The sequence below is a fragment of the Mytilus galloprovincialis genome, chromosome 3, assembly GCF_965363235.1.
Source record: "Mytilus galloprovincialis chromosome 3, xbMytGall1.hap1.1, whole genome shotgun sequence".
In the NCBI taxonomy this organism is placed as follows: domain Eukaryota; kingdom Metazoa; phylum Mollusca; class Bivalvia; order Mytilida; family Mytilidae; genus Mytilus; species Mytilus galloprovincialis.
The window spans coordinates 1,122,841-1,140,117 of record NC_134840.1 but is presented as its reverse complement, the minus strand read 5'-3'; the positions used below and the strand labels follow the sequence as shown (position 1 = coordinate 1,140,117).

The 17,277-nt window shown below is 31.7% G+C and overlaps 1 protein-coding gene across 2 annotated transcripts in view; it reads left to right on the top strand.

Moving 5' to 3' along the window:
• The window catches only part of LOC143066904 (cAMP-dependent protein kinase catalytic subunit 3-like), a 35,448-nt gene extending 19,584 nt beyond the window's left edge, over window positions 1–15,864 (top strand). The window contains exons 4-9 of one of the 2 annotated variants that reach the window (XR_012975777.1): window positions 3,572–3,691; window positions 5,489–5,584; window positions 6,308–6,365; window positions 7,151–7,228; window positions 9,893–13,685; window positions 13,724–15,864. Coding sequence is in view for 1 of the 2 variants with exons in the window: in XM_076239736.1 (XP_076095851.1) it covers window positions 3,572–3,691; window positions 5,489–5,584; window positions 6,308–6,365; window positions 7,151–7,228; window positions 9,893–10,018 (478 nt within the window). In the remaining variant the exon portion in view is untranslated. Of the gene's footprint in view, window positions 1–3,571; window positions 3,692–5,488; window positions 5,585–6,307; window positions 6,366–7,150; window positions 7,229–9,892 lie in introns of both variants that reach the window. The other variant, XM_076239736.1, reaches the window with a different exon arrangement.
• The last annotated feature ends 1,413 nt before the right edge of the window (window positions 15,865–17,277 follow it).

The following is a 17,277-nucleotide window of genomic DNA, read 5'->3' as shown; positions in this document are numbered from 1 at the left end:
CACATACATGCACACTTCTCATTACACAAATTATAAAATAAAATTCTTTAAGATAGACAATAATAAATTGAAACTTCCATTTCCATATTTCTAATGAAATGTGACAATCTTCCATTTCCATAATTCTAATGAAATGTGACAATCTTCCATTTTCATAATCCTAATTATTTAATGTGACAAGTCAAGCTAACCAGTAGACATAAGAGTTTATAGAGAACAGATAAGTTAATTAGGGATACAGTACTTGTTGACCTGACAACACATTAATGATCATTGTACTCATGCCAACATGTCTAATGTATTTAACAGTAGATTTTACCAGATATTACTCACAATCTGACTTCGTGTACTCAATATATACCAACTCTATTATTCATTGACACAGAGTTACCATCCTGTCAAGTCACCTTTCTCAGGATTTTACTGAGTGGTTCTGATAATAATTTTGCCCATAGATTGATTGAAGACTCAATTCATAAAATAGTAATATTTTAATGAAAACCAACCCACAATAATCCAAAAATCACAAAGGAAGTAGGCTAAACATATGTATTTTATTGGACACAACCATGTCCAATAATTCCATCCATACACTTTTCATTCTCTTCAAATATTTCAACAGAAAAACTTATTTAAAAAAATCCACAAATTGTTTTACCGGGCAAACTTAGAGCAACTTCCCTGATAATTTGTAGTTAACTTGAAGCTACTTCCCTGATATTATGATAGCTCATTTGTAGCAAACTTTGATTTGAGCAACTTCACTGTTAATGAGGCAGCGCGTAGCTTATTCGAAGCTAACATTGAGCAGTTTCCCTGTTAATGAGATAGCTCATTTGTAGCAAACTTGAAGCTACTTCCCCGATAAAATTGATAGACTTGAAGCTACTTCCCCAATAAAATTGATAGACTTGAAGCTACTTCCCCAATAAAATTGATAGACTTGAAGCTACTTCTCTGATAAAATTGATAGACTTGAAGCTACTTTTCTGATAAAATTGATAGCTCATTTGTAGCAAACTTGAAGCTACTAGCTTCCCTGATAAAATTGATAGCTCATTTGTAGCAAACTTGAAGCTACTTCTCTGATAAAATTGATAGCTCATTTGTAGCAAACTTGAAGCTACTAGCTTCCCTGATAAAATTGATAGCTCATTTGTAGCAAACTTGAAGCTACTAGCTTCCCTGATAAAATTGATAGCTCATTTGTAGCAAACATGAAGCTACTTCCCTTATAAAATTGATAGCTCATTTGTAGCAAAAATGAAGCTACTTCCCTGAAAGTGTGATAGGTCATCATTTGTAGCAAACTAAGGGCAACTTCCCTAATAAAATTGATAGCTCATTTGTAGCAAACTTGAAGCAACTTCCCTGATAAAATTAATAGCTCATTTGTAGCAAACTTGGAGCAACTTCCCAGATAAAATTAATAGCTCATTTGTACAAACTTGGAGCAAATTCCCTAAAAAATTAATAGCTCATTTGTAGCAAACTTGGAGCTACAATGTACTTTCCTGATAAATTGGTAGCTCATTTGTAGCAAACTTATTGTTAGAGATTTTGTTGTGTAAATTACTTCAGAAAATGAACAGATAACCTGAAGTATATGAAAATTTCTTTAGAAGTTATTGATTTATTCATGGAACTTCAAATATTTTACAGTCCTTGTCTTTTCTTAAATGAAGTTGACAGTAATCCTGATCATCAGGGTTATACTTTAAGAAACATTGATGATTCAGTATATAACCATAAGGATAGGATAAAGGTCTGCAGAAAGCCTTGTTAGATTTCAAAGATGATCCTGTCTCATACTATTTGTAATAAAGATTACATCCCAGCTCCTTTGTTCTAACAGGGGTGATTTGAGCCGCATCACCCCTACCAGATCACCCCAGTTTGAGTTTCTTTGTTATGCATGCTTTCCTTTGTTCTATTACATTTTGGCGGGAATGTCAAATCCACTTTAAAACGTATAATTAATTATACGGAAAAGATTATCAAAATGTACGTAGAAAAAATCCAGTGTATATGCTGAGATTCGAACTCAGACCTTTAGCATATCAAGCCACGACACATACCACTACACCAGGACGACTGGATACGAACTAACAGTAATTTAACATACTTAAAGGAAGCAAGATCTTTTTATAAATGGGGGGAGTTGGCAGACCTTTAATCAGTGTGGTTTAAACCTTCCTCGTTAATAAGTGAGTTGTCAGACTGATTGCTAAATTTGATTTTACGCTTTTTCAAAAGTGGGGCGAGTCGGTAAACAAGAGTGGGGCGAATTTTTTATAAAGTGGCGATATAGTGTTGGCCGATTGGCAAGTGGGGCGAGTTGACATTGTTTGATATCTACTCATCGAGTTCGAGGGTCATAAAGAGTATTCATCATTTATAGTAATATATAAAGTATATTATAATGGTTTTGTGGCATTCTAAACTGTAAATGGTTTTTTGTCTAATCTAAAACAGCTGGGATGTAAAATAGTTATCCCACAAGGACGTGGTGTGTCAGTGTTAGTGATCTTACGTCCTTGTGGGATAACTATTAAGGATTGTTCACATTTGCCCTATCAGACTATTGACATACTACTGGTATCTCAGACTATTTACATTCTATGAGGATGAAAGAAGAATGTCATTGTTGTGTCATCTCTGCCTTGATTAATGTTTAAGTAATGTCTGTTTACTATCTTTAGCTTTTGTACCTGTAAGTAAGAAATAACTTAATGACTTTGCCAACTACTAATTACAACCAGCAGGTAAATAGTGTATCTGATTGACTAAATAAAAACACTATACATGTTACAATCTGCTGAGTTAGGAGTTAATATGATGGATGGTTGTTTATGTAACTAGAGGGGGATAAATTGAATGCATATTGACGACAATGATAGTTGTTTATGTAACGTGGAGGGGGAAATATTGTATGCATATTTGACGACAATGATTAAGTGATGTTCTATCTTCACAAAATAATTTGTCCTATGACATCCCCCATACTTAAGGGATAATAGGAAATTTTTAAAATAACCCATTGAATGCAAGTTTGTTAGATATGAGTGCATTTTCACAGAACAGTTTATGACAAGGATTAATGAAGACAAAAGACTATTTAGTGCTATAACAAACATTCTGTATTTAATCTACTGATTTATTCTAAATTTTTTACATTAAAACTAATTTGAAAAATAGATATTATTTTACAGGAAGATAAAACATATTTCCACACATTTTTTGACATTATCAATAAAATATAAGGACATCTAAGCTCTTTAAAAATTCATAGATTAAAAACCCAATCAATAAAAATGTTTTGTCCCTGAACAGCAATCTTTTAGTTCTTTGAGATCAAATGAAAAATGTCATATTATTTGCATCTACAGATAATTGGAGATATATATTAATCATGGTTATCCATGAATTTATTTTGTTTTAAAACAAAACTTTTGTCTTGTGACATGATTTCATGGTTTTGTTTTTGTACTATTGAAAGTAAATAAACCAATGTTTTAATAAATTTATATTTATAAGATAACAATAAACATTCTGTGATCTTATTTTCCAGAACGTGGACATTGTGTGGTACACCTGAATATCTTGCTCCTGAAATCATACAGTCAAGGGGACATAACAAGGCTGTCGACTGGTGGTCTTTAGGAATATTAATATATGAAATGCTTGTAGGGTTGGTATATATATATATATAGTACTTATATTTCAGTGTAGGTTATAAACCTCATTGATTTATCCTTAATATGTAAGAGAGTTTTGATAAAAGAACATTAGTTGCCTAATGCTCTTACATTTGCTTACCAACATATTAAAATGTATATAAATGAAATTCTAATGCAATTATTTTGTATCAATGGTTCTGTTTGGATGACATTTAGCGTAAAATTCTCTATGTCCTTGTCTGTAACTAAGGAAGCCAACATTTTGATTACTAAATGTATTGACATGTAATTTCTGCAATAATAAGCCAAAAAACTCACATGCTGCACCTACAATTCTTGTTTTTATCAATTAATATTACATTCTGAAGCGGCACAGAAGCCAGAAAATGCCCGGTGTTTATGTTTGGCGCAGGAAGCATACATATGACGTCACCTAGTGTAGGGGCCAAAGAAGATAACATCTTTTCAGGGAATTTTCTTTAATGAAGATTTTACACTGAAATAATGATTGAAATTTAATTATGAACTTGTTTTGCATTAGAATAGAGATAACTGTATTTTATTTGAAGCTTTGCAGACGTCCATCGGTAGTTTTACTGTCACAAATACCCCTTTCCCTGTCTCTGCTACACGTCGCCAGGTAAATTAAATTTGCGACAGTAAAACTACTGATGGACGTCCTTAAAGCTTCAAATACAATACAGTTATCTCTTAAATTAGAAAGTTCGGAAACAATACACAATGCATGGAATTGTTATAAAGTATCAATATTTCATTCTTATTTGTTACCGGATACAATCTTATCAATAACATGGTCAATTCCAGAGATTGCTATTAAATGGACATGTGACTTTGATATGTAAGTTTATTGTCCTAAGATGTAGCCGAGGGCAATAGTTGTATCCAAGGGACAATAAACTTACTATTCCACGAATATCCAGTCAGTAAGTGTTTTATTATATCAGAAAAGACAACAGACAATAAATGGCGATGATACTAGTAAATCAACTACCGTCATATTAAAAAGAAGAAACAAAACCATAACGTTTACTTCATAGTTATGTTCAAATGCTAAGGCTACGTCTTGCACTGGTGTCAACCCTATACTAGATACAATAGGTAAAACACGACGTTGTTACTCCCGCGTTATTTTCAAAATCCTCCAATCGCGTAGCTGCATTTAAAATTCCTCGAAATATAATGACGCTTGCGGTCAAATAGTTTCACCCAGGTCCAATAATTGGAAATCTTTTACCGGTTCAATAGTTCAAAGCTTGTAATTTGCAAAATAGTGAAAATATTGTGTACTTATTTTATATAGAAAATGATAACTGAGGTATAATAAAAACAATTATTAATTGATCTATGGTGTCAAATAGAGGTTATAAAAAAGAACTTCTCTGGTTAACAAATTAAATGAAAACTTGTGACTTGTTTGCATAATTGTATAACCATAGCAAACCTGATATATGTGAGATCAAAGCATTATAATGGCTAACAAAAGGCTTGTTTTCTCTGATCTCTTTTATACCTTATAGAATTTGGCCTATTTGTTAATGGCCAACTAGGTTTATTTGTTCATAGATTTTTGCAAGATAAAAATTAAAGATTGATTTTGAAGGTTACAGTTTACTTTTGTCTGTTTATTGCCAAAGGAGGATTTGAATTAAGCTGTCATGAGGATGTGTTTATAAACTTGTATTTTGTTATCTGTGTCAACTAAGTTCCTATTGTTGGACATGGAGACAACTGTATTTAACAATTATAAAGGATATATTAATAATCATATTTCTTTCTTTTCATTGTAGTTATCCTCCATTCTTTGATGAAAATACTTTCAAGATTTATGAGAAGATTTTGGAGGGAAAAATAGAATGGCCCAGACATTTAGACCCTGTAGCCAAGTAAGCCATAGCAAGTTTTGTTAACTCATCTTGCATTGCAGAGGCGGATTTAGGGGGGGGGGCCCGGGCCCCCCCTTTTTCAGAAAAAATTTAATTGATTATATAGGGAATCACTGAAGCGTGATGGAATCAGCCCCCCTTAGGCAGTCAGTGGGCCCACTTATGAAAATTTCTAGATCCACCACTGCATTGCAACTGATAAAAATACAAAAATTATTTCTGTTATAAATTTCATTTTTTCCAATGTTTTTGTTTCTTCTGTACATAACAAAAGTCACAAAGGAAGGACATAGAAACCATAGAGTCTTCAGCATTAGTTTCCTTACATTTGTTTTCAGTCAATAGTTAAAGTTTTTTGAGAATTTTTTGTCAAACATTCACACAATTTGACTGAACTTGGACAGAAGCTTCTTTGTAGTAATTAGAAAGTATCTGAAACAAAATATTTCTTTTATTCCCCACTTACACTAGGGATGAAATTCAAACACAATGGATCAGACCATTTCAAACTAATCTACAGTCTGCATGAACTATTTCTTAAATATGACTAGGAAACCTTATGTTAAGATTTCTTTGTCTTCAATGCTGCATTACCATTAGAAACCAATATTAGTCCAGAGGGCCGATACAGGGTAGATGATACAGACAAGAGAAAAAAACCTCTTTATATATACAAAACTTCTGTATTAGTACTAAGTATATGATATATTAATTTGTTGACAGAGATCTTATAAAGAAGTTATTAGTCCAAGACAGAACGAAGCGACTGGGTAATATGAAGGTAGGTGTATATACTTAACAATATCATAATGTATATGGAATAAATATCTTTGGGATATCTGGTCCTGTAAAGTAAAAATCAAATGTATTATAATTCTCTTTTTATATTTGTCTAGTTAAAGGTTATGTTCTCAGTTATTTTCCTACAGTTTACCTTAAGGTAAAAAATCCATATTGTCAGGATTTTATTTTGCATGACCGATTCACAAAATGATGGGAAGTTTGATATAAAAAAGAGGATATGTGATTTCCAACATTTCTTCACAGGGTACCAAATGACACAGAAAGTACCGACTACAGCTTACTATTCTACCTTCAACAATGAGCAATTCTCATGTCTCCTATTCAAAGTGACAAATGAAAAACAATTCAAAAGAGAAAACTGAATTGAGTTTATTGAATTTCTTTTCAAATGAAGAAGTACCAATGAGACAACTTTCCACCCAGATGAGGTGGATGTTAGCAATAAAAGGCAATAAAAACAGATTTCTGACAGACTGTTGTCTAATGATCACCTAAGGGTTTGGTTTTTTTTTAGATTTATAAAAACATTTTGAATTCAAGGGAGAAAATGGCCTTACATTTGTCATTTACAGACAGAATATTTGTAAGACAAAAAAAAACAATATACTGTTTACTTATTTAAATACAATAGTCCAAAAAGTCATCTTACAGACATGATATTTTTAAGACAAAAAACAGCATACTGTATACTCATTTGAATACAATATCTAAAAAGATCATAATGTAACAAGGATACCATGACAATGTATTTTTCTTCAATAGAATGGTACAGAAGATTGTAAAAGACATAAATGGTTTAAGAATATTGTTTGGGAAGATGTTGTGGCCAGGAAATTAACGGTGAGTGCAATAACATTGTTTATAAAAATCTGATAGATGGAAAAAAAATGTACTATACACTAACTCATTTACAATGATATTTCATTTTTGCCTTGAGCAGCTGATTTTGCTGTGATTTAATTTCTGATTGTCTATCTTTCTTAGTATATATTTATATTAGGAAAGCCCTAAGTCTAACTTCATAGTGACAATGAATTATACTCACATTATTTTTATTATATATTTTGAAAGAGTTTGAAATTTTGGTGATCGTAGTGCATTCATGTAGATCGCAGTAAGGTCGTATCACAGTCGTGGTGAGGTCTTTAAGATCATGATGAGCGTGGCTTACTTTGAACATGTTCAAAACAATCATTGTGCGGTCTTGGCAAAATCAGGTCGCAGTAGAAGCATAGTGAGAGTGCAGTAAGGATGTGGTAAGATTGCAAAGGTCACTGTACCATTGTATTGAAAGCGTGATTCTATTCGGAGGGACTTCCCTACTATCTCGCAGCGTCGTTATTACCTGCTCTCTACAACCACCACGCTCTCACTGCGACCCGACTACGCTTCCACTAAGACTTTACCAACTTTACTGCACACTCTTCAATACAATAGTAAGATTCTAGCACGCCCATGCCGTCCTCATCATGCTCTTACGATCTGACTATGTTCATCCTACAACCATCATGCTCATTGTCATTTTCACAAAAAATATATAATAACTCTCCAGGTTTTGTTTGTCTGTATGTAATTAGAACAACTTGTACTTTTTCTCTAACGGCTCAACCATGCTTGACACATCCCTGCTATCATTCACTGAAACATCCTTATTTTAAGTTTGATGGACCAACATAAGGTTGTGATTCAGTTTACATTAGTCGTTCCGACATCTCTGCTGTATTAGGATTGGTTACTATCAGATCTCCCTCTGCCTCTGCATCTACCCCTACACCACGCCCACATGTTCTGGTAGATTTTGGTGCCATGACTGTGTTGTCTAGAGAAATCTATGTATTATTCAGAAATAGAAGGAATAGAACAGTATTAATATGCAACATGTTGCATCATGTTGCAATCAGATAACTTATGGTATGGTCGTAATGAGAATGTGATAAGTGTAGTAGGATCATGATAATCGTAGAAAAAGCGTGGTGAGAATGTGTACCAGGATTATAATTTAATACGCCAGACGCACGTTCCGTCTTCATAAGACTCATCAGTGACGCTCAGATCAAAACAGTTAAAAAGCCAAACAAATACAAAGTTGAAGAGCATTAAGGACCCAAAATTCCAAAAAGTTGTGCCAAATACGGCTAAGGTAATCTACTCCTGGGGGTAAGAAAATCCTTAGTTTTTCAAAAAATTCAAAGTTTTATAAACAGGACCATATAATTGATATTCATGTCAACACCGAAGTGCTGACTACTGGGCTGGTGATACCCTCGGGGACGAAACGTCCACCAGCAGTGGCATCGACCCAGTGGTGTAATCATAGCAGGATTGTTGTTAGAGCGTAATGAGGATGTAGTTTAATTGTGAAAACAATGAAAATAAAAAAAATCATGCTGCTCATACTGCAACCTTACCAAGATCTGAATTAATTAAAACCAATAACTTGAAAAAATGAGTGAATTTACCGTATATTAATATAATAGGTCTGCATCTTTTGTGATATGTAACAACTTGTACAGGGAAACCATATGAAGGTTGTTGGTAGTTTTAATATTGTAATACAAACTGAATGCCATATGAAATATAAAAAGTCTATCTGATAACAACTCCATTTTGTTATTTCCGCCCCCTGTTGTTCCTAAGTTATCTCATGCTGGTGATACTAAGAACTTTGATGAATATAACTCTCTTATTTGTTATTTCAGCCCCCTGTTGTTCCTTAGTTATCTCATGCTGGTGACACTAATTACTTTGATGAATATAACTCTCTTATTTGTTATTTCAGCCCCCTGTTGTTCCTAAGTTTTCTCATGCTGGTGACACTAAGAACCTTGATGAATATAACTATCTTATTTGTTATTTCATCTCCCTGTTGTTCCTATGTTATCTCATGCTGGTGATACTAAGAACTTTGATGAATATAACTCTTTTATTTGTTATTTCAGCCCCCGGTTGTTTCCTAAGTTATCTCATGCTGGTGACACTAAGAACTTTGATGAATATAACTCTCTTATTTGTTATTTCAGCCCCTGGTTGTTTCCTAAGTTGTCTCATGCTGGTGATACTAAGAACTTTGATGAATATAACTCTCTTATTTGTTTTTTCAGCCCCCTTTTGTTCCTAAGTTATCTCATGCTGGTGATACTAAGAACTTTGATGAATATAACTCTTTTATTTGTTATTTCAGCCCCCGGTTGTTTCCTAAGTTATCTCATGCTGGTGACACTAAGAACTTTGATGAATATAACTCTCTTATTTGTTATTTCAGCCCCTGGTTGTTTCCTAAGTTATCTCATGCTGGTGACACTAAGAACTTTGATGAATATAACTCTCTTATTTGTTATTTCAGCCCCTGGTTGTTTCCTAAGTTGTCTCATGCTGGTGATACTAAGAACTTTGATGAATATAACTCTCTTATTTGTTTTTTCAGCCCCCTTTTGTTCCTAAGTTATCTCATGCTGGTGATACTAAGAACTTTGATGAATATAACTCTCTTATTTGTTATTTCAGCCCCCTGTTGTTCCTAAGTTATCTCATGCTGGTGATACTAAGAACTTTGATGAATATCCAGAGACTGACATTAACTCCGTACCAGCGGCTACAGAAGCTGAAATAGAACCGTTCCAAGAATTCTGATCTCGCCTGGTACTCATAGCATAATATGGACAGTGGCAGCAATTTATTATGTCCATTATAAGTGGTCATACATCTGTGTCCATTGTAAGTGGTCATACATCTATGTCCATTGTTAGTGGTCAAGCATTTGTGTCCATTGTTAGTGGTCATACATCTAGGCAATTCAAATGGAATTATAATTTTCTGTGACATCAACTTTTTGAAGGATTTCTTTGGTATTCCAATGTGCACACTATTCATTGATATTCTCAATATAGAGTTTATATTGTGACCTGTATTAGGACAATCAGGATTATGGAATAGAAACAGAATATCGATGATCTTTACTAGTTGTCTTTGGAAAAATACGCTTTCAGTTACTCATCAAATTTTTAGAATGCAGAAATTTGAAAGAAGAAATGATGGTATAGGAATTAAAGCATATTTTTATGGATGTCAGCACTTTTCAAATTCAAAACAGCTAGTGATTCTAATGCAAACACTTCATTTATTTTAATTAGCTGTACAGAGTCCCCTTGCAGTTGTCAAGAAGGTTAAGATATTTTATATCTTTAATATCTTTAATATCAGACAAAAAGAAATGTTATAATATTGTTATCTGGCAACCTGATTTTACTCTTTATACCATGTTTACAGGATATTTTTAATGATTTTTTAATATTTTCGTCTGTTTTAAGACCTTTCTAAGTTGAATCCATTTTTTGTATGAACTTTGCAATTTTTTGGCATAAAATATCTGGACTTTTGTTCAGAACTTGCCGAAAAAACATTGGGCTCATCCATAAAGGTCTTATGCGTACAGAACTTGGCCTACAAAACATTGGGCTCATCCATTTAGGTCTTATGCTTACAATATTAATTAAGAAACATGTGCACTTAAATTTATATTGGACATTGTTTTTCTTGTTTTTATAAAAACAATAAAAGTCCCTGTGAATTTTCTAATTTGTAATCAGAAACACAAATATTATCACGGCGTCAATTAATCTTAAGTTCCAATACCATTATGTTCGAATAAGAGCTTATTTTATAAGGAATGCTAAATTTTTGTAAAATGTTAACTGGTTTCCGAAAATAAATCGAATGATTGCCATTTATATGTAAGAGTGAATATGGCGGCCATCAAATCTGTGATTCTTAAATTTTTTATATTTTATAAAAGATGTAGTCTGTAGACTCTGGAATGATAATAACATGAATTCCATTAATCTGAGTTTGTTATATTATCATTATATATATCATATGTGTTTTGAATGTGAGAGAGCTTTAAAGACAATGTATGGTACAATTGATCCAGCCTAGTTTTAGTTTTTTTGTGAAAAAGATTATTTAAAAGTTTTGTTTTGTCAGTGTGAATGATTTCATTCATGAATAATCTCTGTGAAGATCCTATTTTAGATAACTTTACTAATTTTATATTTAATATTGGATTATCCATATTTTGAATATAATATATAGCTTATTTATTTTGTTTTTTTATCCCTTCATAGTGCTACTTTTAGTATTAAAACATGTGAAGTCTGTCATCCGTTTAGTGGCAGATGTGAAGTCTGTCATCAATTTAGTGGCAGATGTGAAGTGTATCATCAATTTAGTGGCAGATGTGAAGTCTGTCATCAATTTAGTGGCAGATGTGAAGTCTGTCATCAATTTAGTGGCAGATGTGAAGTCTGTCATCAATTTAATGGTATATGGTCTAGGCACTTGTCAATTGTGAGAGACTAATGTTTTATTGTTTGTATTTTATTGCTGGGTTGCTGTCTCCTCTTATATTCACATGTATTGTGCCTACACATAGTTACTTACCAATGAAGATTAAGATGTGTTCTTCACTATTCTTTCTTTCTTGTAAACTTCAGGAAATCCTTTTTTTACTGTTTATAATGTATATAGACTGATATATTTATAAAATATTTATTATTTTGTGCCAATGATTGGTTGTATTGTTTTTAAATCTCAATTTTTAAATATTATTTTAACCAGATAATTTTTTTTATATTTTCTACTTAAAATAATATAAATATGTGATATTTTTTCTGAAATTTTTATATAAATAGACAAAGAGAGATTAAAAGTTGTGATCAAAAACCATTTGAACAATAAGAATAGTTTGGCTTGTATTGTAACTTTGTGTTGATTTTCCTCATTTACCCTTGATGGTGAATGAGGGATTGTTTTTGATAGCATTATTTTATAGTAAATACCTCTGATAATACACCTTATCGCTATTTAGTCCAATCCGGGAAAAACAGTCATTTACACAACTTCCTGTTTGGGTCATGCCGCCGAAAAATAGAGGTCATCAGTAGTGAGCTGAGGGAGGAAAAACTTTAGAAAGCGACCATTAAAAAACTTTGATAGAGAATGATCCACTTTTTTTTTCGAAATTAAAATTTAAGTAAAAAAATATTTTGTATGAAGTATTTACGGTAGTTTAAACAGGTCTCATTAAAAAGTATCTTGCATGGTGCATTGTTTAAACAGGGTCCCAGATAGTTTCAGCTGGATGAAAAAGTTGAGTAATTTTAGAACTTATCCGGAATGGAATAAATAACGATTAGGTGTATATGAAGGACATTTGTGTTTGGTGAGAAGTAGTCTTTTTACTCTGAGTAGTAAATTATGTTAGATTCTATAGAAGCTTTAATTGTTTTAATTTACAGTAATTTATTTGAAGTACTGTCTTGATTCTGGAGGTTGTGTCGAAAACTTAATATACAATAAAGAGATGACTCCATTTATAAAAATGTTGTAAGAAAGATAACTCTTGGGATATTAATAAAACAGAGTTGCATATTACTTAATTTAAGATTCCTTGTTTACTAAAGTTTTAAGCATAAAAAAAAACACTCAATCTTATCTCTGTTACATGTTTCTCAAAACAGGTTGTGATAAGGAAAGCTACCCCAATGTTCTAATTTTGAAGGATTATTGAAGATATATAAAGTACATAATTTCTTCCCATTATAAACTAACCTTTAGAAATTAGGCTTAACATGTACATGTATATTTCAGAAATAATCAAAAGATGTAAGTTAACATATTCATCTGTAAATCAAAATTTTACATGCATTGTCTTTTATTTTATTATATTTTATGATGAAGCAATCAGTGTAAAGAAAGATCTCTGTACATAGATATGTACTGTTGTTTGTAGTTACTCTGTAATATACAGTTGTGGAATGCATTTTCAGGTAATGTCCAGAACTGATAACAAATGGAAGGTTGTTCCCACACCAGCTTACCGGTAGAAAAACAACCAGACAATGATCTACAAGTCTGGATATCTACTTTAAAAACAGACAATGATATACAAGTCTGGATATCTACTTAGCGTAGAACTACTATTAAATTACTTACAAAGAGATCAAAAATATCATATGAATATCATATAACACACCCTTATCAGCCTGAGACACCAATACAATCTCTGTTCTAAGGATGATATTGGTTGAGGGTTGATACAGTGTGATATACAAAAAGCCATATCCTATACACTTTATAATATACCTCAAGAAGACTCATATTCGTGTTCCATGACGAAATACATGAAAGCCTTTGCCACTGTGACTGATATCAATATCATCAGGGATGGCTGATACAGGGTGATTGCAATTGATTGAGTTAGACTTAACATTGACTGTATTTACTACTGAGTGTACAATAGGTATAAATAATTAGTTATTACTACTGAGTGTACAATAGGTATAAATAATTAGTTATTACTGGTTTATTTTGCTCCAAAACTTAAGCTTACATAGACACATAGTATAGACTACTTTCTCTGAACACATGCTGTTTGACGTGAAATGCAGGTAGACACATAATAGACTACTTTCTCTGAACACATGCTGTTTGACGTGAAATGCAGGTAGACATTTCTTGAAATTATAGAAATTGCAATATTGTGTTTTAATTTGACATTGAATAAGGACAATTATTATGTTTGTTTGTATAAAATGTGAATTATTTGTCAAGAAGATAGGTTTTCTAAGCTATTGAATACTGCTGTAATGTTGTCTTCCTCACAATAGAAGTATTTAACAGTAACACAAGTGATCTCTTGTTTAGAGGGTCATTATGGAGCTTCATACAGATATCTATTTTGTCAACAACATCTGGAATGGATAATCTCTGAAATCTCTGAAATTAAATAAATAACATTGTGTGTAGAGTCAGAAAATTATTTTTCGAGTGACCACATGTAAAATGTTGATAAATTACACAGTAACTCTTAACCAGTAGACTTGACCACAATATATTCAATTCAATATATATTATTTAACACAAACATTATTGCATACTGGTTACCACCAATTTTGTTAGAAAATACATATTTTATAATTAACTAATGTGTTATTATTATACACTGGTATGGTATGGTAATGTTTTGAATATTTGCTATCTATTAACTATGAGATGTAAACCTAAAGCATTATAATAAGTTTTTACAGTTCTTCTTTAATAATTTCTGTTTAAACATGTTTGAGTATTGTGCATTCTACAAGCAATAATTTAAATGTAATTATTTTTTAGCACGCCCATGAGATTACATTCATGAAGTATTTCCCCTCTTAATATTAATATGACAAATTCTTATCTTTATATATCTAATAGGAAAACATTAAAATTGTAATACTTAATTTATATTGTCTGTGTGTGAGAGATCAAATCCCCAGCAATTTTTTTTTATAATCCTGCATATATTTTTCATTTACTTTTATTAATTTGTCTGATGCACACATTGAAAAAAACAAATATTTTATTTGGTCTTTTTATATATTGATCATTTTTAAATATTTTTCTTTCTCTTCAGTTTATTTGAAGAAGAAAAAATATTATTATATTTTGATTAAATTGAAACCCCTGAATTACAAAAAGGTTTGTTATTTTAAATATTTTATAAATGTTTTGAAAATTTCAAGATCTATTAAAAGCCAATGAATAGAAATTTAAACAGCGTAATTGACTACTTCTAAAAGTAAGGAGAAGAGAAAAAGAGTTTATTTCCTGAAAGAGATGGATGTGCACAATGATACCATCTAATGTATTGTCATGATAAAATGGTACTATTGTTTTATAACTTGTCCATTTATTTATTTAGTAATACATGTAGTACTAAATCAATGATTGAACACTAAAATTAATAAAAAAAAATCATTTTTTTTGCTTTCTCCACCTTTGACCTGAATATAAGCTGATCAGGTACTATCAATGTTTTACTAGACATGCATTGTGTGCCGTTAATATTAAGATTGATTAATGCAGTAAATCTTATGATGATAATTAACTTTTTATCTGAAATAATGTCAAATAATGTAGAATGGTAAAGAAATTAGCAAACACATATTTGCCAACTGCTCTGAAATATTTTTGCTTTCATTTCGAAAATCTTTCAAGAAATGACTAATTTTACCAAAAAATTTAAATAAATTATAGCAATGTATGCACAAAATAAGTAATCACAAACACAAACAAGTGGTTATAAATTTTTGCTTTTGTCATTTTATGATCATCTTGAAATGAAACATTTTTCACTAATTTTTCCTTTGTATTTTATGTGTTACATTTTAGTCCCCCGTTTATGTATCCATCTTTATGTTTTAAGTACTTTGAACAGAGACACAAGCATATTATAATAAATCCTTACTATATTTGTATATTTTGAAATCCTTGTAGAAGTTTCTTAATCACAATATGTATATTATGATTTTTTATAAGAGAATTTTATAAATCATCCGTAGGAGTGAAGACAATCGCTTCATTGTGTATGAGATTTATATTGTTTTGTTTTCTATACATTATTTTGTATTGAAGTTTAAAAATAAAGTCTATTTCAACCATTATTTAAAGTTTGTGATTAGTTATAATCTTTATAGCAGCCTTTGAACATAATAGAATTTGCAAAAGAGAAGTATTTAAAGAGTAGAACAAATATGGACAAAGACTTGATATGTCTGAGGAGTCAATGTTCATATTGACTTATAGGATTTAGATACCCCCAAAAAAATGAAAATTTTATAGAATCTGCAGTCGGTTTCACACAAAATAATATGATTAAGATTGATCGTAAGTCATGAACAATTCAATCATTAGTGTTTTTGTTAAACCGACTCATGTGTTGTAAACTGTATGAGTATGAGTAGTTGATAGAATAAAAATAAGGAGATATAGTATGACTGCCAATTTTTAACAACTGTCCATCAAATTTCAAATAAAGTGGGTTTAAACAATTAAAGATAACCATAATGCCTTCAACAATGAGGAAAACCAATACCATGTAGTCGGATAATTTAGAACATAAACATGAAACCAAATAATGAAATTGGGAACAGAACTAGCTCAATATAATAAGTAACATATGATCAACAACATACATCATTTCAACACGAAGATAGTCCAAATGACATTAAATTACTGCTACATGAACAGCCAATAAAACAACCTAAAAAATGGAAACATGGAGATCAGTGAACGTATGGAGAAACTAGAAACATGGAGATCAGTGAACGTATGGAGAAACTAGAAACATGGAGATCAGTGAACGTATGGAGAAACTAGAAACATTAACCTCACTGAACCTGCCAAACACCAAGAAGTATGACAAGAAGTAGATGAAACAATATGATACAAAAAAGTTAAAAAGACTGATTCTTATTGGTCAGGACACTAACATTCTATTTGATATACTAATAGATTTAAATATTAACACAACTCAACAAAGACCTTTTACACAAACCCTACACCAGATATGCTTAGTCCTCCAAGTCAGTTCAGCTCAGCAACACATACCCCAACAGTCAAATTAGCACAGAGTTTCAAATCAGTCAACCATGGTATAGCCCAACAGGTTTATATCATACAACATTGAATGCTTCCGTATCATTAAACCGTAGAACAGGGTTCAAATCAGTCAACCATGGTATAGCCCAACAGGTTTATATCAAATAACATTGAATGCTTCCGTATCCTTAAACCGTAGAACAGGGTTCAAATCAGTCAACCATGGTATAGCCCAACAGGTTTATATCATACAACATTGAATGCTTCCGTATCCTTAAACCGTAGAACAGGGTTCAAATCAGTCAACCATGGTATACCCCAACAGGTTTATATCATACAACATTGAATGCTTCCGTATCCTTAAACCGTAGGACAGGGTTCAAATCAGTCAACCATGGTAGATAAACTGTATCCTTAAACCGTAGGTAGATAAACAGTATCCTTAAACCATAGGTAGATAACTGTATCCTTAAACT